Source organism: Adiantum capillus-veneris, chromosome 12 (genome assembly GCF_014529385.1).
Source record: "Adiantum capillus-veneris isolate H3 chromosome 12, ASM1452938v2, whole genome shotgun sequence".
Lineage (NCBI taxonomy): Eukaryota > Viridiplantae > Streptophyta > Polypodiopsida > Polypodiales > Pteridaceae > Adiantum > Adiantum capillus-veneris.
Window position 1 is genome coordinate 139,910,979 of NC_140942.1, and position 26,819 is coordinate 139,937,797.

General features: G+C 44.7%; 1 protein-coding gene across 4 annotated transcripts in view; it reads right to left on the minus strand.

Moving 5' to 3' along the window:
* Window positions 1-737: 737 nt before the first annotated feature.
* Window positions 738-26,819, minus strand: part of LOC147446594 (uncharacterized) — a 35,496-nt gene continuing 9,414 nt past the window's right edge. For 2 of the 4 annotated variants that reach the window (XM_086525798.1, XM_086525796.1), the window contains exons 8-22: window positions 25,611-25,690; window positions 25,459-25,529; window positions 25,223-25,324; window positions 24,981-25,128; window positions 23,513-23,602; window positions 22,970-23,059; window positions 3,903-4,325; window positions 3,753-3,812; window positions 3,360-3,677; window positions 2,926-3,270; window positions 2,790-2,834; window positions 2,611-2,709; window positions 1,348-1,413; window positions 1,173-1,215; window positions 738-1,081 (exon numbers count right to left, since the gene is read on the minus strand). In XM_086525798.1, coding sequence (XP_086381924.1) covers window positions 1,074-1,081; window positions 1,173-1,215; window positions 1,348-1,413; window positions 2,611-2,709; window positions 2,790-2,834; window positions 2,926-3,270; window positions 3,360-3,677; window positions 3,753-3,812; window positions 3,903-4,325; window positions 22,970-23,059; window positions 23,513-23,602; window positions 24,981-25,128; window positions 25,223-25,324; window positions 25,459-25,529; window positions 25,611-25,690 — 1,988 coding nt within the window. In that variant the 3' untranslated portion in view covers window positions 738-1,073. The remainder of the gene's footprint in view (window positions 1,082-1,172; window positions 1,216-1,347; window positions 1,414-2,610; window positions 2,710-2,789; window positions 2,835-2,925; window positions 3,271-3,359; window positions 3,678-3,752; window positions 3,813-3,902; window positions 4,326-22,969; window positions 23,060-23,512; window positions 23,603-24,980; window positions 25,129-25,222; window positions 25,325-25,458; window positions 25,530-25,610; window positions 25,691-26,819) is intronic. The other 2 variants (XM_086525799.1, XM_086525797.1) reach the window with 2 other exon arrangements.

Consider the following 26,819-nt stretch of genomic DNA (forward strand, 5'->3'; position numbering starts at 1 on the left):
ATTTTCGCCTGCATATCTTTTTTCACTTAGTTGGCCACAGCCGGAAAAAAAGCTCATATGTCAGTTATGCTTCGTACCTGGTGGTTCCAATCCAAAACTGTTATTACTAAGTAATGCGGCAGTGGCAAGCAAGCTCGAACCCATCCCAAGTGTATCGCCTGCTTGCCGCACTAGCCAACTCCCCACATTTCCAGAGGTTAAAATCATGATTGCATGCAACATTATTGGAGTATGATGTAGCTGGAATTGGGGGGCCGCCATTCTTCTGGCCCCCTTACCTTACAGGCATGCCACACCACCCCCAGTTTAAGTACCAAGTTGAGGTAGCTAGTCCTTTGCGTATGATGGTGGCACTCCCCTATGCACACAGCTCCACATCCATTACAATTAGAGCTTTATTCCCTCATCCCTCATATTCATGCACACAACCATGTCACTCACTCCAATTTGCAATAGGTTTATTTCCAATAGCTTTTGTCCTTATCCTGAATACCCACGACGCGCACACATGCATCATTCAATCTCAGGCTGACTTCAGTCTCTAGATGACATTTATTCTCTCCCCCCCTATTTGGAACCTTGCATGAACTGGCAGTGTATGGAAACCCACAATGGCTGGTACAATGAGGTAAATCGACCATTTTCCCTTCATGTTTGAACTTCAGGCCGCCAACCCACTTAACAGGGCAGAGTAGTATTCCACTAAGTCAACAGCGACCTAAAAACTAAAAGCGTCATGTTATCCACATCAAAACCAATTTTTCTTTTCATTTTTAAGAGAATTCTAAGGATCTGAAAGCCAGCCTGTTCAAATATATTAACTATTTGAATGGTTAGGAAAGAATCTCAGAATAACTATGTCCAAAATATTTTTACATGAACGGAGTTGAACCCCCCATTCCAAACTGCAAGGTTAATTTGCTGGATCGGAACGACAACTGCATTCCAGATTGATGAATACCGCCAGTACGATTGCCATCTTTCGGTAGAGAATGAGCCTCATGTGCCTCAGAAGGGCATAAAGATAGCAAACAAGATCAAAAACAGATTGGCTAGGCATGTATCGGTACACCTCAAGAACCTGGAGGAGGAAGTGAAACAATGAGCTGTAATAAACAAACCCAAACTACCCTACATCTGGCTGAAGCCTTTTTGAAAACCTGAGACATTACCTGCCGGCTTAGACTTCCACATCCAATCCTGGTTAAGCAAACCCTGTTAAACCACCAGAAAAAAAGAACAAGCTACCATAAACTCAAGATGCAAGTGTGTGGAGGAGAAAAATGAGCATCACAGGTTGCAGACAATGCAGACAGAAAAGCAAGCATAACACTAGATGAAACCCACCTGTTGCATGGTTGGCATCCACTGCCCACCCCTAGCAGAATCCGGCGCCCCATTTGCTGATGGAATCTGTACACACGACCCACTCTTGATTCCAAACATGAACAACCAAGATTCAATGAACCTTTAAAGCGGATGCATTCCCTACTCAAGAACCAAGGCATTCTCTTAAACCTTGGCCCCTTCAAAACTTCCAGGCACTCTTTACACTGCCCACATGTTCCCGTTCAACTTTCTGAAGAAATGAAACAGTGCTTGGAGTACAGGACAATAGGCTATAGGGCGACTTGCTTCATAAGTTCACACTATTTTTCTTTAGAGTCTGTTAAGCAACAGATGCAGATGCACGCATAATCAACACAGCACATCTAAATCAGTATTTTGAAGTTGAAATACTGGGGAATCGTGTTATTGAAGGCAGTGATGTCATCATTGTCAGAAAACATACCTGGAAGCACATAATTCTAGGCCCACTGGTCAAAACATTCAGTGTCTAGCGTACCTCGCACGATGGTACAGTAACATGAACTATTTTGCTGTGAAGATGCACGCATAATCAACACATGATGAAGTTGGAATACTGGGGAATCGTGCTATTTAAGGCATTGATGTCATCATTGTCAGAAAACATACCCTGGAAGTACATAATTCTAGGCCCACTGGTCATTACATTCAGTGTCTAGCGTACCCTGCACGACGGTACAGTAACATGAACTTTGGACAACCGTGCTACTATGGTCTACCTTCAGACTGAAATGCCGCCAATAAGGTTGGCCCATTGATATACACCAACCACGCATGTATGATACCATTCTCTGGGACATCATCATAACCTTGCCATGGCTCGCACTGCAACAGGAAAAGCACTGACAAAAAACTACAAGGAAAAAAATTACTCAGCCATCGCTATGTGGCCATACTACTGTGCCACGAAGTTGATGCTCCCCTCTCTTGAATTTCACTATTACTATGACCCTGCACAAGTGCCAAACGTCAATAAAGACTCTTGCTGCCTCTCTACCGTTGGGCACAGTCTCTCACAGATTTATGCAGTCCTCATCACTTTGTGGGTCTCTCACAAAGTTGAGAAAGTCAGTAATCCTTCCTGAAGAGGTGATGGTTTTGGTGCGACAGCAAAGTTAAGCAATGAGAAACCAGAATCAACCCCCAGGTCCATATTACAATCACAAACAAAAACTAAATCCAACAGCTTCCTGAAGACGTCTTTCCTAGGGCATGGCAAATGGAACTATGTCCCCAGCATACCTGCTGATTTGAAGAAATCTGCTGTATTTGGGTCCCTCTTGAAGCATCCATCACTCCATTTGCAGAATGGCTTGCAGGCTGCTGAGCCTGTGCGTAACCCTGGAAACATTTCCAGGGACTAATGAGAATCAACAATATGGAGAGAAGGGAAGCTGAATAAAAATGAGGGTGATAAGCACCTGAACAGCTTGGAAAGGTCCACTGCTTGGCAATTGCGAAAATTGCTGCATCAAGGCAAAATTATCATTCATAAGATACATTGTCACCAGACAAAACCAAAATTGTAAAAGTAAGCAACAGGTACAAGAGCATTACCAAACCAGCTGAGTTAAACTGTGCTTCTCGCTGCGGTTGCTGAAGTTGGGTTTGTGTATGAAGTTGCACCTGTTGCTGTTGAAGTTGAGGCTGTTGTTGGAGCTGAGGTTGTTGTAGTTGCTGCAATTGGGGCTGTGGTTGGTGCTGGTAAGGTTGAACCTGTTGAGACTGATGATTTACAATCTGTTGCTGCTGATATTGAGGATTAAATTGCAGGGGCTGTGAATGGGCCAGCGATTGAGCTTGAACAAGTTGTGATTGCTGCATCTGTGGTAACTGTTGAAGTTGCTGCTGCTGCGGCTGCTGCTGCCGTTCAAATGCTGCAAACTCCTCCGGCTTCTCCCACTTCGAAATAAATTTGAAGACAAAAAGGTTAACGAGGTATCAGAGTGAAAATCATTGAAACTGCCAGACATTTTTTTTAAAAGCCTTACTCTGCTTTCTCTTGTTTTGCTGTTATAGTAATATTTATGACCATCGGGGGAGGTATGCTCTGTCCAGTCACAGCTGGTCACTGCAGGTACGGATATAGTAGAGAAAGATGTTGTAACTGGAGATGGAACAGCCTGCTGCTGCAAAGGCACAGCTTGCACGGCCTGCTGCTGCAATGGAGCAGCCTGCTGTTGTAAAGGACCAGCCAGCTGCTGTGAGAAAAGAACCTGCGGCTGTGAAACAACAGGAGGCTGCTGTACAGAGACTGCCTGCTGCTGTTGAGAGATAACGTGTTGCTGTGCAGGAATGGACCACGCAGGCTGCAGAGAGCAGGTAGGATAAGTAAACACTAGCACCAAAATTTCATGTTGCTTGCAGAAAAATCTTCTACCTACCTGCAAAGCAACTGATTGTTGACTTGGCTGGCTTGCCACTTGAAGGGGCTGAAGATAGCTCTGCAAAGAGAGAAAAATGAGGCAGACACCGGTCATTCAACTGCCATGAAAGTGCTGACAAATAACCTGGAGTTAACACAGAGCACATACCTGCTGGGGGCTGACCTTCGTAACTTGAGACTGAGGAGGCTGCAGCGATAAAAATTGGTGTGCTTGTTGCGAGGGCTGGGACATCTGCATTTGCTGACTTGCCTGTGAATCTTGTGCACGCAGAGGTTGATACTGCGGTGGTTGAGTCAATCTGGGTTGTTGCATAGAGGTTACAACCTGTTGCTGCAATGCTGGATGAGAGACAGAAGTTTGACTATAGACCTGAGCTTGAACGCTAGGCTGTGGGGAAGCGTGTTGACCTACAGGAACTTGCTGTTGCAACCTTGTGTCTGTCAATTGTGTTAATGGATATCCTTGTATAGGCTGTGACTGACTAGTATTGGATAGATACTGCTGTGTTGCTGATTGTTGCAAAGTATGCGGTTGGCCAGTAGAATTTTGAATCGATACTTCCTTGAAAACCTACAAATAATATCGCAATTTCAAGTTAATTTACGCTAGTTAATAACAAAGAACGTAGGATAGATTGTGTCTAGCGTGCACCCTTAAAAAAGTTTATTATCCAAAGAGCAAATTTAAAAACCTGTTGAACAAATGGGTTACTTTCCACAAATTACCGGAAAAACAAGGTAACCATGAGAAATCTATTTTACATGTATTCAAAGCCCTCTTTCACAAATACGCAATTAAAAAAAGTGTTGCAAACAGTAGCATAAAGCCCTTGAGAGTTCCAGTGACGAGTCACCTGAGCCAGGACAGGTATATGCCACAACTGACTTGCATTTCAATGCAAGTAAACCCAGCATGGGCATCATTTAGCGAGCAAAGACATCGCCTTTAAGCAAATTTTTCAAGTGAAAGCAACAGCTTCCAGTAACCAACTTCTTCCATCCACGGCAGTTGAGTACACAAACTGTTCCACAAGCCTGTCAAACTGCAACCGAAAGAGTACACAGGTACTACACAACACTATCAGAAAGGGGGCACCCCACCCCACCCCACCCCCCACCCTCTTTCCCCTGCCCGACCCAGCCAGAACCCCACGACCCATATATCTGGGATAAATGAGCAAATAGGAGAAAATAAGGCGCCCAACCAAAAAGGCCAACAAGTGGCAATCCGGACAAAAACTGGAGAGTCCCCCCCATGCTAGAATGTGAAAACGCCTCCCATGATTGGGCACACCACTGACCTACATTTTCATGAAAATAAACCCAGCATCGGCATCATTTTTTGCGAGCAAAGACATCATCTTTAAACAAATTTTTCAAATGAAAGCAACAGCTTCCAGAAACCAATTTCTTCCATCCACAGCGGTTGATGAGTACACAAACTGTTCCACAAGTCTGTCAAACTGCAACCGAAAGTGTGCTGACAAGGGAAGAGAGTACACAGGTGCTACACAACATTATCAGAATGCCCACCCCCCCCCCCCCCCCCCCTGATATAGGCCGTAGGGGTATACACAATCTGCCTGATCCAGCTACTAGCTAGAAAACCCCACTACCCATAAATCTGGGACAAATGAGCGAATAATAGGGCATACCCTAGTACAACGTACAGATAGGATCCTTACAGTACGGATAGGGATCTGTACATATGTTTTTCTTTTTTTTTTTTTAACACGTAGTGTGCGATTTGCAGTACATTGTTCGGTTAGAGTCGTGGACTCTAGTCTTTATTTGAAGTCTTGGTGAATGCATAAGTAAATGTATGAAGTACTCTTAGTATTAGGCTTTGTGAAAAAAAGGACGAATTTCTACGTCCCTAAAAACTCAATTTATTATGTACTATGTACCTTACGTATCGAATATGTACCTAAAAACTCAGTCCATTCTATACTACATACCTTACGTACCGAATTTGTACCGAACACTACGTACCTAACTACCTTGGTCCCAACACCATGGGATCAAACTCCTCCCATGTCAAATCCCTGGTCCTCCCTGAAGTAATCAAGGCTAAATAGAAAGCATTGTACTTCAGAGTCAAATGTGTCGTCACGATTATGGCCATATCTTCTCAAGAGATCAGCTTTCTTGTGGAGTGTTTTAGGGTTAGGGCTTCTACGTCGAGCCCATAGATGCAGCCACTTTCTTGGTATGAGGATTGTCAGAGAAAATGTGGCAGGTTTTAGGGTTTCTATGTCGAGGCCATAGACGCAGCCACTTTCTTGGTATGAGCAAGAAAATGCTTTGCTTATCTCGAACTGAGTACATTTCCAAGGTATTTCAACGTTTTAATATACAAAGGGGGAAGGTATCCAATAGCCCATTACCTCCATATGTAAAACTTAGCCAAATTGATTGTCCTAAATCAAATGAGGAAAAGGCTGAAATGGTCAAGGTTCCTTATGCATCTGTTGTTGGTAGCTTGATGTATGCCATGATTGCTACAAGTCCAAACACTGCATTTGCAGTGGGAGCAGTCAACAGATACATTCCTAATCCTGGTAAGAAGCTATTGGGAGGCAATGAAAGAGGATACACGGACATTGATTATGCAATGAATGTGGACAATAGAAGGTCCACTAGTGGCTATGTTTTAACTTTTCACATTTGTTGGGGGAGCAAGATTGCATTGCTCAATCAACCACTCCTTTGAAGCTTGTAAAGAAGCTATTTGGCTTGCTCGTCTAGTGTTTGGATGCTAATGCTGAAATTCCAATATTTCATTGTGACCACTGACAATCAAAGTGCTATTCAACTAGCACGAAATCCTGTGTTTCATGCGACGACAAAGCACATTGAGATCAAGTATCATTCATTCGGGAGATGCTTGAGGACAAGTGCATCATCCAGCTTGTCAAGGTGTGCACACATGACAACCCTGCTGACCTTCTCACGAAGAGTTTACCTCCTCAGCGTTTTGCATAGTGTCGTGACTTGATGGCATCATACTCCACTTCCCCCTTTCTCAACCTATTGGCACATTGGCCTTTAAGTGGGAGGTTGTTGGGGATAAAGGCCATTAAGCCAATACCATCACAGACTAACAGCTCACTAACCCTAATCTCTTAGCCCTTGTATCCCTTCGGCATAACGCACTAATCAACGGTTCAAAACTTCTTTGGGTTCACTTTCTCTTATCCTCTCGGCCATGTCTTTCCAGTTAGGCACACCATGTCATCATTGTGACACCCCCATCTAAAGACCAGCGCGATCTGGGTGTGATGGCTAATTTTGCTACGCCAGACTATCAAGAGCTTTGATATGGAATGAGAAAACTTAATGACCCTCCGATATTTTTTATCTAACTTGAGTTGTTTTGCAGATATAATCGCGAACGATTACTCTTCTTTCAAGAAGGGGAGATGTCACAAACTCCTGACGTGTCAAGCCACTGAAGACCCACAGGGTTAGAACTTCTTGAGCCTAAACCCTAGCCAACTTGCAGATCATGACCGAGAGGCCTAAACCCTAGCAGAAGGAGAAGCACAAAAGGTTTACCAACTTACATATCCTCGCAGATCGCTCATATGCAGGAAGTAATGCCGGAGATTAGAGCGGCAAGGGAAAAAGGCAAGATCGCTTTTTACCGAGACGGAAAAGTGGTAATACTAGAGCGACGCTCCACATGACGGTGCGAGACCTATGGGACCACACTCAAAGTAGCTGCCTGGAACTGCAATGGATCTATGCGTCTTGATGTGGGTGCCTTTGCGGATAGCTTTACTGGAAGAGACATCATCTTTTACTCCGAGACACACCAGGCCCCTGGGCAATCCATGCCTCACATCAGTGGACACAGGTGGGAGACAGCCTACAGACAGGAGACACGCTTAGAGCACAGAGGGCGGGGCTCTGGGGGAGTGGCAGTGTTATTTAGAGAGGATCTGCAGCCACTAATACATATAGCCCGCAGGGACGAGCAGGCTAGGTACATGTGGGTGAGACTGAAAGCAGAGACAGGCAAATACCTCTATCTAGCTATTTGCTACTTTCCCCCAAGTACATCAGTTTATGCATCACCCAGAGGACAGTCCCCTTTCTCTATTTTGGATGATGACATATGGGAGTTCTCTAGGGACGGTGACATTATCATCCTAGGGGACTTCAATGCTAGGACTGCCCATCACCAGGCAGTGTTTTATGATACTTCAGAGGAGATGCTAAGAGAGCTAGATGTTGTAGAGACGGGCCTTTCCAGACTATCACACGATGTGGAATATACTGAGTATGGGCGACACCTGATAGACATGGGCACTGCACATGGATTGGCCATCTTGAACGGCCTACAGAGATTTCCTGCTGCGGGAGGTTTTACATGCTTCCCACACAGACATGGAGCCAGCACAGTGACTATGTCATGGCACAGCCGAATCTCATCTCTAGTATCCAGGACCTCACAGTTGAGCCCAGACCGGTCGGGGTGGCAGTGGATCATGCTCTGGTGTCGATGACCATCTCCTTCTAGTTCAGTGTAGCACACAAGCCACGAGTAACAACCCCTACTCGCTACACATTCACACGAGAGACGGATTCTATATACATGGACCGAATCTACAGACGCCTATGTACTGAGGACCCGGGGCGACCTCTGGAGGAGCTAACTACTATACTGACACAAACATTACATGAGGCAACAGTCAGCAGAAGCATACCCACACACCCAGCCTGAGCAGAGCCGCCGATCAGGGAGCATGCCTTAGAACAGCTGGTACGATGAGGAGTGCCGCCAAACTAGAGCCTGACTTCAGAGAGAGGTGTTGTTGGGGGACGTCACTCACAAACAGTCACAGATTGACTTCCGACGCCTGGTGCGGCGGAAGAAGAGGGCTTTTTTGGCTCGACTCGAGCAGGATCTATATCAGCTATTCTTGAGTCAGGACTCACGTGAGGCGTGGCGGCTCTTTCATGAGCAGTCCCCCTCTCCCCTGCTATTTCCTCCACAGAGACCTGGGGACAGTACGCATATCTTTGTACACAGTACTTGCACAGCCGCCCCTCCCCAACCCCCCCGATACATGACCACACGCATGTGTCTTTTTCACCGCTGAGATGGTGAAGAAAGCTATCGACAAGATGAAGACTAGGTAGGAGAGCATATGATCATGATGGCCTAGTCGCTGAGCATTTCATGCATGCCAAAGACCTACTAGCAGAGCTTCTAGCAGTTATGTTTAACCGGGCCATGTGTGAGGGCCTACCAGACACTTGGAGCCTATCTACGATCGTACCTATCTTCAAATCAGGAGACCCCATGGAGCTTGGGAATTATCGCACTATTATGATTGGGCACACACTGGCACGGTTGTATGCATCCATTCTGGAGCAACAGCTGAGTAGATGGGCAGAGAGGGAAGGAATACGTGCGATTGGGCAGGCAGGATTCAGGAGAGGCTTCTCTACTCTTGACCATATCCTAACACGCAGGGCCATCATCGAAGAAGGCAGATCTCATGGGAGACGGATCTATTGTAGCTTTGTGGACTTCCGCAAAGCTTTTGACACGATACCCAGAGCTAGACTGATGCGCAGACTACAGGAAATGGGAGTACCCACAGAACTCATTTGGGGGATCATAGCATTGTACAGATCAGTAGTAGGGCATGTACGCACCCCGGAGGGACTCTCTACACCGGTTCACTCCACTATTGGGGTGAAGCAGGGCTGCCCGCTCTCTCCTACTCTTTTCGGTATGTATATGGATGAGGTTTCTGATTACATTGACAACGATGGGGATAAAGGTGCTCAGTTGGCAGGGACATGGATTCCACTTCTGTTATATGTTGATGACATAGTGTTGATCTCCGAATCCGCAGAGGGAATGCAACGTCAATTGGATGCTTTGCATACGTTTGCCCACGAAAGTGGTTTGTCTGTCAACCTGGGTAAAACCAAGGTTATGGTGTTTAATACCACCCCACAGTGGATCAGGAGGTCAGCACCTACATTCACATACGGCCAGGAAACTGTGGAGTACACAGACGCTTACACTTACCTTGGAGTGGTTTTTAGCGGGACCTGCATTCTCACTCAGAAGAGCAGCAAAGACCAGACTTACTACAGCCCACGCAGCTTTGGGGAGACTGGAGAGGATGTGTTCGCAAGTTCAGCTTCAAGAGCTCCGGACGAAGCTCTAGCTCTTTGACACCTTGGCGGCTTCAGCATTGCTCTATGGAACCGAGATAAGGGGACCTTCACTGGATCACCACGGGAGGCCGGGTCGCTCAAACGGATGGGGGAACATGGAGAAACCTCTCGTCTCTATGATCTCGAGGCTCATTAGAGCCAAGGCATCAGTACCACGGGCCATTATCCGAGCAGAGCTAGCGACCCCCCCACTTGTGGTGGAGGCGCTCACCAGATCATTCTCCTTCATAAACAGCACATGGGCACTTCCTAGAGACAGATATGCTCGCATAGCACTTGAATCCTCTCGACAGTTAGCCATACAAGGAGATACAACATGCTGGTATGGGGAGATGACATCATGGTTTGAGGCACATGGGTTCAACATAGACAGGTTGCCACCATTCCATTACTCATTGGATGCACCATCTCTCACTCTTACACAGTCAGAGATCACCAAGCTCTGTAACAGACTTGGACACTCCAAGTCAAGAATCAACCGCGACAGCACCAAATAACCACTTCAAAACAATTCACAGATCACAATAGATTTGCACTGGCCCGACGAAGTTCCGTGCCTAGAGATATTGGCCCCAAAGACTGGCGCCCCTTTCGGTATTTCTTTTTATATTAATCAATCATCAAAGTACAAGAGAGCGGTTAGGGTTTCACTCTCAGACTCTGCGTCCAGATGCTCTGAGAAGTGAGGCCCTCACCACCAATTTAAAGGTTACAAGGGATGCCCAAAAGCAGAGCCCCAAAAGCTTTTAAAATCAAAAGCGTGAGTTCTCTCTCTCTCCTAGAGAGTCTTTTCTCTTTTTTTTTTTTTTTAAAAGCATAAGCAAAATTCACGTCGCTCATCATTTTCCAAAAAAAAAAAAAAATTTAATAATCCGTCTTTGCGATTTCCGGAATTTAGGGTTTTTGGCAAAAATTAGGGTTTGCAGGAATTTAAGGGTTTCTGGCAAAAATTAGGGTTTCTGCTGTTCGCCACGTCATCACTTTGTGACAAGCTCATCCGCCAAGACCTGACCCAACTAGACACCAGGAGGACATGGATACAACCAACACAGGAATTGGGTACAAAGATGGCTTTCTACAAAGACCACCTCCTCCAGCTTACGGAAGATGGTTTTGTGGCGAGACCCAGATACATGGATACCCACTTGTCTCATGGGATACAATGTGCTATTGGCCAATTACGCACATCTTCTCACCAGTTGCGGATTGAGACTGGGAGATACAGCGGAGTACCAGCAGAGGATAGGACATGCCCCTTGTGTAACATGGAACCTGAGACAGAGCTACACTATACATGCCGCTGTCCCGTCTACTACGAGATACGAGGCCGCTTCCATTGCTTGTTCAGAGAGGGTTTTGGACCACTCTCAAGTGTCATGGGATACGAAGATCAGAGATGTCTGGGTTTGTTCTTGCTCGAGCTGCGCAGACACAGAGATAGCCTGATGAAAGGCGAGGCTAGCCAGTCTCAAAGACGGATCACAGACTTCTTCAGAGCAGACACGAGACAGCCGCAAGAGCCACCCCCACAGCAGAGCTCCCCCTCGTCTCACACCAGAGGCACACTGATTGACCGAGCGATTGAACTAGGGAAATCCAGGCGCCCGCGACTGCGAAGAACTACACAGCATCGACGGAGGCTACGACAGAAAATTCGGAGCACGCTGGCCAGGCATGCACGACGCCCGGTCAGACTACTAACCATGGAGGAAATTGATGAGATTCGCCAACGACCGATGCTAGATATCTTGTGATTCAGCTATCCCAACAAGCCGCCCATTTTTTTGCTTAGTTTTTGCTTGACTCACATCAACCAACTTAGGACCCCATAGTATGTATCTTTGTTTTGTACTGTTGTTAGGTTATTTTGTTACTCTGACTTTGTATCAGATCCACCACTTTGTAACTGTCACAAGACGAGCACTTAGAAAATCTGAAAATTATAATTCTTTGCAAACATGAGAGAAGGGAGAAGATCGACACAGTATTGGGGACCAGAAGATGGGCTGGTCCCCCCCCCCCCCCCCCCCGTAAAGAGTATTCTTTTATTCAGGGAGAATTCTTATACAAGCGCGAGAACCCGAGGAAACCCCTCCGTTCTGTAATCTTAGACCCAAAGGTCGTGCTTTCCCGTAAAGGGCTTGGGCACAAGGCCGTTCCTTCCCGTAAGGGACTTAGGCGCGAAGCCGTACTTTCTCGTAAGGGACTTAGGCGAGAAGCAGTACTTCCCGTGAAGGGCCTTCCCGTAAGATGGGAGATTCCTGCAAAACAAACCACACAAACACGCGACAACAATTCGTATGGCGAATCCACAATAGATACCTGTCGTTCTTGCGCGGGAAAAGCGACTTCCGTGCTTCATAGTCTCGCGATCTCTTGCGGGAGAGTCTTCTCTTGCTGATGTTGGTACCCCCTTTGAGTGAGGGCATGTGGTGCTTTTATAGCTCCCTTGCCACGGCACGAATAGCTGCTCGCGTAGAGATCGCAGCCGTTTTATTTTTTATTTTTTTTATTTTTTTTGCGTTGTTCTACCCGAAATAGGGAGAGAGAATTCGCTGGCTGGTTTTGTTGCTTTATCTTCTAAGTGGCTGCCCACTTATTAAGTGGGCGGCCGGCATATTTTAAAATTGGTTTGAACCTACCCAAAAACTCAATAAAACCTTATAAGTTAAAACCAATGCATTTCACAACACTTCCCAGGCGTCCCTAGATGCAACCACATGCACGAATGCAATGCAAACATAGATTCCTCGCGGGAAAGCGTCTGCCTTTCCGCGATTGTTCCTGCTTTTCGTAAAAAGCTTCATTGAAGCCATCTTTATTCTTGTGCTTGCGTTATTACGCGTATTTTCTTACTCAGTTCGGATTTCCTCCTTAGCCTACGGGATGCCCCCTTACTGATGCACCCGTCACCCATCATGTGACGCATCAGGGGCACTCGTAACCCGGCCCTTTCCATCGAACATACGGAAACTCCTTCGCGATTTTTACCGTCACCCATCAAATGACACATCAGAGTTGTCCGTTCTTGATGGCAGTTCCTGTAGCTACAATCTTTTAACAGTTCTTAGTGCACATAATAAAATATCCTAAAAAAGAAATTAATCATTAAAAATAAAAAATAGTCCAATTAGCAACAGTAACTTTCGGGTCTCATAGGTCATTATGGCCTTTTGAAGACGTTAATATAACATTTCATTTCATTTCATTTCTCAATTGAAATAAAGCAATGTCTTTTTCTCCATCTCTCTCTCACACAAAGTGCATAGAGAAAAGCAACCAAACTGCCGTCGTTGAAAGGCTGAAAATCAACCGCAAAATCCGAAAATTCTACCACGTCATCATCCATCGCATTTCACGGAAAACTGCTCTTGTTTCTAGGGTTAGGGTTAGGGTTTAGGACAGGTTTTAGGGTTAGGGTTAGGATTAGGATTAGGGTTTTTGGCAAATTTTAGGGTATGCAAGTTTCAAGGTTAGGGTTTGCAAAATTAGGGTTTTCAATCAGGGCTAGGGTTTCCCGCATGCTCTCGAGCTGACACGTCATCACTTTGTGACATACCCCCCTCTTGAAAGCATTGTAATCGCCCTCAATTCACCTGCAAAACAGACAGAAGCCATAAACCGTCTTAGCAGACACTGACTGTTAGTACCTACGTACTAGGAACACACATCTAGCACATGTACCAATCGACAATCACATCACACGACATCACATGACATTCAACATTCATTCGGATCTTAGACCATGATTTATCGGCAATGTAGCTAGCAATCGCATCTAGATCCAATCGGGACCTCATCAATGTCCGATTGACTAACCCCTATTGCAACCATGTCTATTCGAGATCAATCATACCAAAATGTTGCAGTCATTTCGTCTATCAGTTCTTGCACTTAAAAGAAGTCAAGAACAAATCAGTATCATAATCAGGAATTCCATTTCATAAAGTTGTACAGCAGACTGTCAGCTTTCAGTATCCCTGAAACTCAAAAGAGACAAAACTGGTCCCGTAGTCAATTTCTCTTTCAATGTCTGAAAGGCAGTCACCTTTGTGGATCCCCACGAGAAAGGGACTTCCTTTCTGTGTCAAGTATACAAAGGGGAAACAACCTGTGCAAACTTTCGAATGAACAGCCTGTAGTACGAACACAGTCCCAAGAAGCTTCTAACTTCATGGACATTCTTCAAATCGGGCCAATCACGGATAGCCTCTATCTTGGCCGGATCCATTTGCACTCCTTCTGCTGAGACAATGTGTCTCAAAAAGTGTATCTCTGGTAGGAAAAATTCACTTTTCTTTGCATTAATCACTAACTTGTGATCTCGTAATGCCTGAAAGACCTGAAGCAGATGATCTCTGTGTACTGTCTGATTCTTGGAGAAGACAATGATGTCGTCAAAGAAAGTGCCAACAAATAGCCTGTACTCTCGAAAAATCCTGTCCATCATCCGGTTAAATGATGCAGGAGCATTGGTTAAGCCAAAAGGCATCACCAAAACCTCAAATAACCCAAAAGTCGTCCGACCTGTAATCTGTCGAGTATATCATCGATCCTAGGAATCGGAGATCTGTTCTTGATGGTGATTGAGAGCTCTATAATCCATGCACATTCTCCAAGATCCGTCTTTCTTCAAAACCAACAACAGTGGAGAGCAATACGGTGAAGTACTAGGCTGGACAAGACACTTTTCCAAGAGGTCTTTCACTTGGTTCATAATCTCTTCATTCTGTGCTCGGCTCACATGGTAAGGTGGCCAGTTCGGTGGTGTGCTTCCAGGTATCAGACCAATGGTATGATCTTCAGGACGAGCAAGTGGTAACTCGCCTGGTAGGCCCTCTGAGAAGCAATCGGCGTGAGAGTGGAGAAAATCTTGGCGTTCTTTATCAAGTTTAGACATATTTGTCCTATCATTATCGCTCAATTCTTTCATAAAGATCGAGTGAACAAACAGATTGGATTTCATTAATTTAGAAATGGCCGAAGCCGATACAATAGGAACAGACTCGCCCTTTAGTTTAATATCAAGTACAATGGTTCTGCCCTTCTCTGTAGTCAATGTCACTTTCCTCGCCCAATAATCGACCACGGCGTTGTTCTTGTGGTACCAAGGAATCCCTAAGAGAACATCACAACCCTCCAAAGGCATTATGAAAAAGTCCTCATGCCCCAAATACCCCTGATAATGCAACCAAAGTTTACCAATGACAGGTGTAATGGCTATGTCCCAGCCAGATGCCGCTAGAACTGCCTCCGCAAGTGGTCCCATCCAATCGGGAGTGATCTCGAGCCGCGCCGCCAATTCCGGTGAAATGAAGTTGGCCTTGGCTCCTCCATCAAAGAAGATCAGGGCCTCTTGATCTTTCACTTTGCCCCAAGCTCGGCAAAGTTCTGTACTCTCGTCCATGGTGTTGAGATCAGTACCCACACAATCTGGAACTAGTCCTGTTTTCATCTTGCCTTTTCTTCCACGTTCCTCGGCTGCTCTCAAACTCTCAGGCCTATCGTCGTCCTTGTCATTCTGTTCTTTCGGTGCCTTTTTAGGGCACTTCGTGGAGATATGTCCATGTTCACCGCATCCAAAGCACTTCCCCTCCCTGATGAAGCGAGCTCGCTCCTGAGGAGTAAGCTTGGGTCGTGCATCCTTCTTCTTTGGGTTGCTCTTTCTCTTTCTACTTTCATTCCCAGAAGTCTGTTTGGCTCGTAGTGTCATGACGTCACCGGTGGGGAAAGTCAGACTACCAGAGTGAATGGCAAAGCCCCGCTTCGCATGACTCATCAACTCCTGAATAGAAGCTAACTTCTATTCCACGCAGTGATCTCGGATCTCTGTAGGTAGACCCAAGGTGAACCGCTCAATCTGTTTTCTGAACGAGATCTTCTTGAATGAAGAGGCGGGTAGAAAAGACCTCCAGAATCCCTCACAATAAGTATTCACTGTATCTCTCTTGGTCATCCGTAGATGGTTCCAAGCAGCTCGTACATCGCGTTCATATTCTTGCATCAACCAAGAAGAAATAAAAAGCTTCTTAAATTTCAGCCATTTAATTGGCGCAGTCTTGTTTAAAAGAAGCATGGACCACCAAGTGCGAGCATTCCCCTTAAAGTAAGAGGCAGCTCTCCGAATCTTGGAGTGCTCTGAGTAGCGTCCTCCGACGAAAGCGATGTCAAACTGCTGTATAAAAGACAAAGCCTTCGAAGCATCTTGGTATCCTGAAAAAGTGTCAAATTTGATCGACTGTCCACCTTCCTTAAACCAAAACTGGCAAAAAATTTATGAGCGAGACTTCTTTTCAGAAAGTGCATGCGTAGTGGCAGAAAACCACTACACCACCCCAGAAACCCGCTCTCAAGAAACCTTCTGATCACAAGTAATATTTTGAGAAGGAATTAGAAGAGGCGGTTGATGCACGGATTGCTCAGCTTTTTGACGCGCAAAAGAAAGCCAAAAAGCACGGCAAAAAGTAGAAGAAAGGCACTGACTTCCCGGGTTATTTGGGTCGTCAGTCGACATTTGACAAAGCAAAGAAACACAAGAAGCGTGTTCACTTTGAAGGAGTACCCAATTCTTCTTCTTCTTCTTCTAACAGTTCTTCTAGCTCTTCAAATTCGAGCGAAGAAGACAGAAAAGGTAAAAAGCGAAGCAAGAAACAACGCTTCGGAAAGGGCAAGAAAAAGGCAAAGAAGTCTAAATCTCGCCCAGTGACTGACAGTTCTACAGAGGACTCGTCTACAGACATTTCAGACTCCGACGACGGAAAATTTTATGCGAACAAGAAAATCCCTTCGCAAAACTGAGCATCATCTTTGTTGCATCGCCGATCAATTGACGACGCTTCATCTCTCTTTGCTCCGCCTGAATAGGCCGAGGCGGGCCATACTCTCTGCCGGAATCTCCGTTGTGATCCTTGCCCGCATCTCCAGATGCAGAGGGAGTCGACTGATCCTTGCGTGAAGCCATAGGTGCCGCGGGAAAAAAAAAATTGGGGATCGGATTTCCCGTAGAAGAGAAATCGGCCATGCTCTGATACCACTGTAACAGACTTGGACACTCCGAGTCAAGAATCAATCACAACAGCACCAAATAACCACTTCAAAACAATTCAAAGATCACAATAGATTTGCACTGGCCCGGCGGAGTGCCGTGCCTAGAGATATTGGCCCCAAAGACTAGCGTCCCTTCCGGTATTTCTTTATGTATTAATCAATGCTCAAAGTACAAGAGAGCGGTTAGGATTTCACTCTCAGACTCTGCATCCAGATGCTCTGCAGAGTGTGCCCAAAACCGCGTATTTAAAGTTTTACAAGGGATGCCAAAAGCAGAGCCCCAAAAGCTTCCAAATCAAAAGAAACTCTTTTTCCTCTCACAAGCTCTCTCTCAATTAAAATAAAGCAATGTCTTTCTCTCTCTCTCACACACAGTGCGTAGAGAAAAGCAGCCAAAATGCCGTCGCGCTGAAAGGCTGAAAATCCGCCGCAAAATCCGAAAATTCTGCCACGTCATCATCCAACGCATTTCACGGAAAACTGCTCCTGCTGCTAGGGTTAGGATTAGGGTTTAGGGTTTGCAGGTTTTAGGGTTAGGGTTTGCAAAATTAGGGTTTTCAACAGCAATCAGAGCTAGGGTTTCCCTTATGCTCTCGGACAGACACGTCATCACTTACTGACACCAATCGTCGAAGGAGTGTGGCTTTTGGCGAAGAGGCACGTCTTTTGGGCGAAGGCCTCCTTGGCATGGCACTTCCCGTATCTGCAACTAGGAGTAGATGTAACGATGTTAACATAGTCACAATCGTGACATTCCCTCCCATTTAAAATGAGAGCCCGTGTCAAAGAAATGATTTTTGATGTTGATAGAACTCTGGAAAAGCATTGAATCTTCAAAAATCTTCGATCTTTGAGTTATCTGAAGTCTTTGTCTTAAACCTTTGCTTCTTGTGAAACCTTTTTGCTTTGACTGCTAAATCCCATGTCATTGCATTATTAGAAGACTTTTTAGGGGAATCTGGCATAATCAAGTTGACTGCAACAAGAGATTGATCTTCAAAATCCTTCATGCGATGTAAGATTTTTGGTTCAAAATCTTCCAGTAACTGCGAAATAATTGGGGAAGAGGAAATCTTCTCAAGGTACTCTTCAATGGGGTGACTTCAACTTTATGAATCACTGGAGAGATTTTGGCTTGAGACTGAAATCATCTTCCAATAATAAATCCCAAAATTCTTCAGAATCATCTTCAGGAACTGTCACTTCATGATTTGCAATTGGCATATCATCATCCAACAAAGAATCAAAGAAAGCATAGTCGTCTTCAGACTCAGAATCTGCAACTATCTCCTTATCTTTGTCTGGTAACGAAGTATCACTTGGAAAAACTTCTTGCTTGAAATCATCTTTGTCTTCAGCAATTGACTCGAGAGAAGTTAATGGATTCAAAAATTCATCAATAATAATATCTGCATCTGCATCAGAGATCATATTTGCTTCATAATCCTCTGTATCATGTCGTTTGACTAGTACATGTGAGGCTTGAATCACTCTTTCCACATGAGAAAGCCAGTGTAAAGTCAAGTCACGTCCATCTTTGAACAAATTGATAGTATGTCCTCGAAAGCTAATTGCTGGATCATATTGGAATAACCAATGCTGACCAAGAATCATGTCGTAGTGAGATAAAGACATGACTTCGAAATCCAAATGATCTGCATAAGTTTGAATCTCAAACTGCAACTGTCGAACTGTCTGATCACAAGTCAAAATTGATCCATTTGCTAATTCAACATCATATAAGTGAGATGTCTTCTGAGTTGGCAAACCAAGCTGTTGAATTATCTGAGTACTAACGAAATTATTCGAGCATCCGTTGTCCACCAAAATATTGATGGAGCGACCATTGTTAGTTCCAAGAAGGCTCATTACTTGCTTTGAGAGAGGCTCCAAAACGGAAGAATTGCACTGAGCATGCTTCATAAGAATAGTCGTATCCTCTGAGACACGAATCGTATCGACTACAGATTTTTCTTTATCCTTAGCAGAATCTGGTTGTTCAAAATTCGATGATGTTTCCGCGTTGGAATTTCTTTTCGAATTAAACGGATTTGGTTTCTTTGGACATTGATACCATCTATGATCACCACCGCAAATTGTACATAAACCATCCTTCTTTGAAGTCGAAGATCCATTTGATGAAGAGCCTTGCTGAGTATTGGAATGCCGATCTTGAGAAAAATCACGTCCTTTACCACGATCAAGTGGAGGAACACGTGAAGAAGATCTGCTTTGAGATTGTCGATCTTGAGAATAGAACCTTGAAGTTGAATAAGGTTACGTTGCTTGCTGTCTGAACTGAGACTGATGTTGCTAACTTTGGCTATAGCTATCTCTGCGATCGCGCTGTGAAAAGCGAGGGCTGTTTGAAGATCTGTCACCAGGGAGAAAATTCCGTGTAGGGGTCCGATTATCGCCAAGACGCTCCACATAGGCAATTGCAACATCCAAGGTGGTAGGGTTGTATTTGTGCACATCGTCCTTCAAGTTGGGTTCGAGTACGTCGATAAAGCTGTGAAGTTTATCAAAGGGACTAAGGGTCTCTATCTCCTTTGGAACTCTGCGATGTACGCGGCCAAGGAACCTCTCTGGCTCAGGCGGAGAAGACAGGACCGGGCATGAAAATCCGCATTCGCAGGTTCGAACGCCTTGCGAATAGCACGCCGGAATTTATCCCAAGAAGGTGTGTGTTTACCATCAGCAACCCGTCGTTGCCACCAAAGAAGAGAACTAGCAAGTGCAACTTTTTTACTCTCGACCAAATCAGTGTTGGACAAGAAGACCTCCATTTTGAATAGCCGTTGATCCAGCACGCGCTTATCGCGGCGACCAGTGTATGGTTCCGACAGTTTAACATCAAGCTTCTTCTTCTTTTGTGCAGCATTAAAAATTTTGTAAAGTAATTGAAGTTCGCGATTGTCTACCTCTTCAGTTGGATCTGGTTTTTTTGGTTCGTCCATTGAGGCTTCGGAAGAAGGTGTTAAAGATGCTGCATCAGTAGGCCGAGAAACAGCAGGACAACTTCGAGAAGTGTTTTGCATCTGCATCTCATCCAAGCAAGTGTGAAGTGATGCGAGACTTATGGAAAGTGTGGCCATGTGCTCCTTGATAAGAGTAGTGGCATCGTCAAATTGACCAACTCCATCCTGAGAATTCGGCATGGTTACGCCTCAAAGGGAACTCTCGAACAGGTGCAAGTTCTGGGACGGGTACTCTGAGAGCGGAAATTATGTTTAGAACGGGTTCCGACGCTAAAAAAGGCTTCGGAAAAACACGAATACTTCGAGTGCAAAGGGGTACACTCGTAATTCTTCTTTGGTATCTCGTCTATGTACGAGAAGTAGAGGGTAGGTGTAGGAAGTCCGTCGTCAGCCATCGTGCGCACACAATGAGGCTGCCACAAGCTTTGACGTTGGAGAAATGCAGAAGGACATTCGAACTGGTTGGAGGAGAGCACCCACGCTGCAAATAGGCCATCCCTAGAGTGTTTGGGGTAATTTTTTTAATGGTTTTGGGATTCTGAAGGTGTTCAGATAGGCTTAAAGTAATAGGGTCTTGGGCGGCCACTTAATTCAAGTGCATGGCCGGGGAATGTTTTGATAAAAAAAAAACATTGCACTGAATTTGATTGCCGGTGTAAACTGCCCAACGTAAAACTAAAGGCCAGCCAGCGCGTAGAAAGAAAACCCAGCCAGCTTACAGAAATTGTTGCCGCTTGGGTCGCTTGGGAAATTGCTGCCGCTTGGGTGGATTTGGTGCCCATCGGTGAAGCGTTGCTTGTAGCATGTGGCGCTTGGCAACGGATGCAACGCGAGGAGTCACCACCGAAAGGGTGCAATTCAGCTAGCTTTCGGAATTTCCACCAAAGGGTACTCAGATGAACAGGTACACACTAGAGCTTGAAAAGGCACAGTCTTTCGCATTGACCCATGCAGCATCACGAGCATCACGCATGCACACAACCATGCTGTTGTCTCTAGTCTTGTATAATACTAGAACATAAGTAACTTTGGGTTACAAAATGCCGAGATGTGCGTGTACCACCACCTTTCTTCTGCTTCCATGCAACTCCGAGAAGGGTGGGAGAGGGTAGCGACGAGGGTGAGAGGCTCACAACCTTCGGGTCCCGGGAAAAAAATTTGCTCTAATACCACTAAAAGGATTCTAGGTACTAATCCTTAATTAAGTACTTAAACTCATGATTAAGACTTAAGAAACTTGAACTGAACTCAGAAACAAGACTCAGAAGACTCTGTGTTTTATTAATTTAATGTGTGATACAAGAGCTCCTTATATAGGAGACAAAGAGACATAAATGAAAAGACACGTCTCCTAGTGAAGAGACATGACTTTAGACGTAAAGACACATCCTTTTGGCGAAGAGCTGCAACCATTGGACGAAGAGTTGCAACCGTATAGCGAAGGGGTGTGACAAGTCGTCGAAGGAGTGTGGCTTTTGGCAAAGAGGCACATCTTTTGGGCAAAGGGGTGTGACCATCCAAGCATAGGGGTCCTCCTTGGCATGGCACTTCGCGTATCTGCAACTAGGAGTAGATGTAATGTTGTTAACATAGTCACAATCGTGACACTCACACTCGGCTGTGAGATGAAGAAGTCGATCACCATACTGTGCCTAGATAGGCCGAGTCTCCTCTTGTGCACAAGGGCTGCTCAGAGTCCCTAGAGCTCAAAGAGATGAAAAAACCCAACCATCTTTGCCATTCACCTCTATCCTCAAGGCTCATTAATGTTCATTACGTCAGCAAAAGGCTTTAAACACATGTGGACTACATAATCACCTCATCATCATATGATTTACCTGTCTGCAAACAGACAAATTGACATATGAGACCAGAAGTTACAAAAAGAGTTCCCAAATGTGAGGTCTCTTCGTGAGTACCGAACACATAAAAATAACAGTACTATTTCACTTGACAGTAATTAAGCAGTCCTACGTCACTTGACAGTGTTATCCAGCTCTGAACAACCCTCATATCCTCAACCTTGATTGTCATTTACTCAAAAAGTTATAATCCTCCCTATCAATTCATATAAAACTCCCAAAACTTATAGTCCGTGAAGGAGTCATGTCATTGGGCAGTGTCCAACGCCTTCCCAAAGTCTAAAAAGCAGCAATAAATCCTCCAGCCAGTTACTGCACCCTCCTCATCAACAGCTCAAGCATTAAAATTGTGATGAGAAATGAGAAAAATCTTTACTCTCTGAATGCCCATGCTTTGCTCTGAGGTGAATACAATTATCAGGGATGCCACAGCAAAGACTGGAAGTGGACCAGACTTGAACAGAAGAGTTGGGGACAAAGGGCTTTCTATAAACCTCAAGTCTTATATGCCCTGGTGCGCCATTGTTCAGCTATGTACTTCGCCTCCTCAGCTTTGTATCAAGACAGGTATATCACAGGGATTCAGAGCAGCATAATTAAAAGCTATTTCCTGTCAAGCCAGAGACTAACTTAGTTGAAATACAGGGGTGATTCGATCAACTCTTCAAGTGTTATGGACCCTTGATATAAACTCCAAAAACCAATGGATCTGTGGGCAACAGCCACATAAATCGCATGGAATTTATGTGTGTTTCAAAAATATCACACATATTGTTGGAATTTGACTCTACAGCCACTATACTACCATTGAACAAAAAAGCTACAAAGGAAAAACAAAGCTGGTCTGAAGTACCTCTGCTAAGATGAAGAGGTCTCTAGTATCTACAGAAAATTCTCAAGCAACACAAAAGAGGCCTGAAAAATGGTGTCCTCTCAAAAACACATTCTCAGTTATGGGAAAATTTAGGCACTCTTCTTGTAGACACCTTGAATAACCCACAAATTAGACACTAACACCCTCAATGTCACACAAAACCACATAACAGTATCCTCGACACAACAACTACAGAAAATTCATGACCATAAACAGATGTCTATAAACTGACTTTTGCATATGATACCTGTTGCTGCGAATTCTGAGAACCCATGCCTGATAACTGGCCTGAAATACCTAGAGCTGCTTGGGTGGATAAACGATCACCCCTGATGCCCTGTTCAAAGCACACACTACAGAACCTTAAACATATACAAGACAACTTGTCTTATGAGCAACAGCTCTGCAGCCTGACTACAAGATTGTGATTCAGGGATGGGAAAAGTTTGCAATCTGAGAGAAGAGGCACACACTATTCTTTGGACGTCTACACTAAACACAAAATGTTTTGATTTTAATTTTTTTTAAATTGTGCACGCGCAAGCACGTGTGTGTGTGATTCTCAAGCAACACAGAAGAGGCCTCAAAAATGGTGTCCTCTCAAAAACGCATTCTCAGTTATGGTAAAATTTAGGCACTCTAATCATACAGACACCTTGAATAACCCACTAATTAGACACCAACACCCTCAATGTCACACAAAACCACATAATAGTCTCCTTGAAACAACAACTAAATAAAATTCATGACCATAAATAGATGTCTATAAACTGAGTTTTGCCTATGATACCTGTTGCTGCGGATTCTGAGAACCCATGCCTGCTAACTGGCCCGAAATACCTGGAGCTGCTTGGGTGGATAAACCATCACCCCTGATGCCCTGTTCAAAGCACACGCTGCAGAACGTTAAACATATGCAAGACAACTTGTCTTATGAGCAGCAGCTCTGCCACCTGGCATCTCTACAAGATTGTGATTCAGGGATGGGAAAAGTTTGCAATATGAGAGAAGAGGCACACACTATTCTTTGGATGTCTACACTAAAAACAACACACTTAAAATTTGTGTGTGTGTGTTGTGTGTGGGGTACATCAGGTAGTGGATGACACGGGCCATGTTCTATTGTTCTCTGATGCAGTGTCTTATTTTCGGTTGGGACTCCACTATTCCCCTCTTTGGCAGGAGATTCAAAGGCTGCTTGCTGATCTCTCACCCATTCCTTCTTTAAACTCCCGCATTTCTGATTGGAATCTTGCCGCTACCAGACTGGAATGCAATTTTGTTCAGAACGACCAAGTACCTCTGTTCAGAGGCCCACGTACTACGGGACTTGCTTCGGTCTTCCCTTTGGAGTTGCCTCCTCCAGGTAACTTATCACTCACCTCACTAAACTGCCTTTGAAACCCGACGGTTTTCCCCTAGGAAATGCCATACCCTCTTACAATCTAATGCGTGGATTGTGTGTCATGGTAATCAGCTGTGGTCACTCTTTAAGTCATCCTTATGGTGGCAACCAACATTGTCTCGCATTTGGCAGAGTCATCTACCTTTGAAGGAACGTGTTTTCTTGTGGCGTTGCTTGGTGGGAGCTCTACCTGTTGGCAGCTTATTGCATGCACGGCATATTGCGCCTTCTCGTTGTCTCAGATGCCATGAAGCTGAGGAGACTGTGCCACACTTATTGACTGCTCCAAATCCTTCGTAAGGCAAGTGTCGGCTGCTCTTCGGCTGCGTTTTCCTTCCGGTACTTTTCACAGACAATTTTGGCTTTTTGGGGTGCTAGAGTCTCCACAGTCTCAGTTTACGATATTCTTCAATTGACCAGAACTCATCAATGTTTCAAGGCACTGATGTTGACCCGTTTCCCTATTTCAAATTGTCGCTTGGTCAAGCGCTGCATTTCGCTTATGATGCTAGGGACATCACTCTTGATGCCTATAGGATTTACTTTTGACTGTTTTTAGCCTCATGGTGCTCCACTTTTTGCATCTCTTACTTTTAGTGGGTTTTCTTCCCTTTGAGGCTTCCCACTTGTAAATTCCATCAGCAAGAATTACAAAAGAAAGTGTGTGTGTGTGTGTGTGTGTGTGTGTGTGTGTGTGTGTGTGTGTGTGTGTGTGTGTCTCCACGGCATTTATTTGAGAAGATAGGACATAGGTCTGGCAGACAATATCCTGTTGATATCTGGACTGAGTTCTAAACCTCAATCACACGGCAAGTAAATTCACATCTCAGAAAAACCAATGAGAGCAAATTACCATTGAGATGGGGCCGTCCAGATGGCCTTTTTGAGAAGGTGCACCCAATGGCAATATTCCTGCCTGAGGTAATAATCCTGTGCCACCTGCTCCTTGGCGCCAACCAAAAGAAGCATTGTGACCTTCAGTTGCTGGGCCCCCCGATTCTCTGCCAACCCAAACACGCTTAGAAACTCAAAAACATGGACAAAGCCATGTAGCACGGATCAGTCATGCACAAGAAGCATCACAAAATGTTATACCTTGATCCCCCTGCATTGAAACGAGGATGCGAGTGGTGATTCATTCCAGAGCCTCCATGGTGAGAGCGAGGGCTAAAATTTGGCCCTGAACCTCCCACCCTGCTGATCAATTACACAAAAAACACAACCGAAGACATTAGTGGCACTTTACTTCTACGCACACAAGCACTTAGAGAGTGCTCGGTGAAGAAATGTCCCAAGAGATATTCTTGAACTGTAGAAAGCACTTTACGTGCCTTGTCTCTCTTTCTCCAGACCTAGGTCTCTTAGGGTCTGCAAAGCGAACAATGATGGGTTGATGACAGCCCTAAGCAACCACACACAATTGTGATTAGAAGGCGGTGTCCTTCATGGGCTTCAAGCATTAGTTATATGTTCTTGAGCTTACCGCCATCTTGTAAATACCATTCAATGCTGAGATTGCTGCAATTGCCATGTCTCTCTCAGGAAAGGTGACAAAAGCACAACCTGTGTATACCAAATAAAGAAGCGCGTCAAAATAAAAGAAACTCTTTTGTTCATTGTCCCAAACCCAACTGTTAAAAAGTCAAAAAAACTTCTATTAAGAGCGAGACTCAAAGCGTCTTATTGGACTAAACTATTGCTTTTAAGATTGGACTTCTCATAGCAAGTCAAGATTTGCCAAAAAGAAAAGCCATCTGTAAAGAAACCTTTACGTGAACAACCATTTGTATGTGTTGCATGTGATAGAAGAAAAATTGAAGACACCACCAAACCACAAAATGAGTGCTAATAAAATTGTGTAAAAGAATGTGAACCTACCACTGCAAAGATAGCTGTTAACAAGCGGAACTAAGAAAACCAAAGACAATAACTTGGTACAGCCCACATGATTGCAAGCTAAATGAACCCACCTTCACCTCCCACCTTAAACTAAGAAGACTGCCCAACATTGAACCTTGACCAAGTATAGCAACAGTGAACAACACACACTATTGATGGTGAATGAATAAAACCTTTGAAGTGGAAGCCATCCTAATAATCATCAAAGTAACAAGGGATGTAGACTATTGCAGAGCCAAGCATCATTCCGACCTCTCTCTCACATTCTTCCCCTACTCCAAGTCTAACTGCGGGAGGAGAAAAAATCCCTCACCTTATACATTGGAAGAGGAAGAGGCAGGGGAAAACACCAAAAGTCCTCAATTATGGAGGTGCCGCAGCCGCATAGCACAGAACCTTCTCAATATGAAGGTAGGAAGATTTACTGCTTAGAATCATACCAAGAAAAGATGGCCCAAAATCCGTGCCAAGCCACACACTATCAAGCAAGGTTATCAGAACGAGATCTGCTCATCATGACGCACCATGAGTGAAAGGCGAAGAGACCCGTCGCAATAGAGTGCATTAACCCCGTATTAAAGAGTGCAATATCTTTATGCCAAAAGGGAAGGAAACTCTTTACTTTCCTTTATGTGTTAAATCCTTAAGGGATTGCTTTCACTGAGCCTATCTTCAAAAAATTGGTTCACACTAAACCATGCTAACCAAGATCCAATTAGAATTACCCTATGAGGTAATTACTAGGTTTAATCTCAAGCAAGACACCTTTAAGCTCAAGATACACCATCCATAA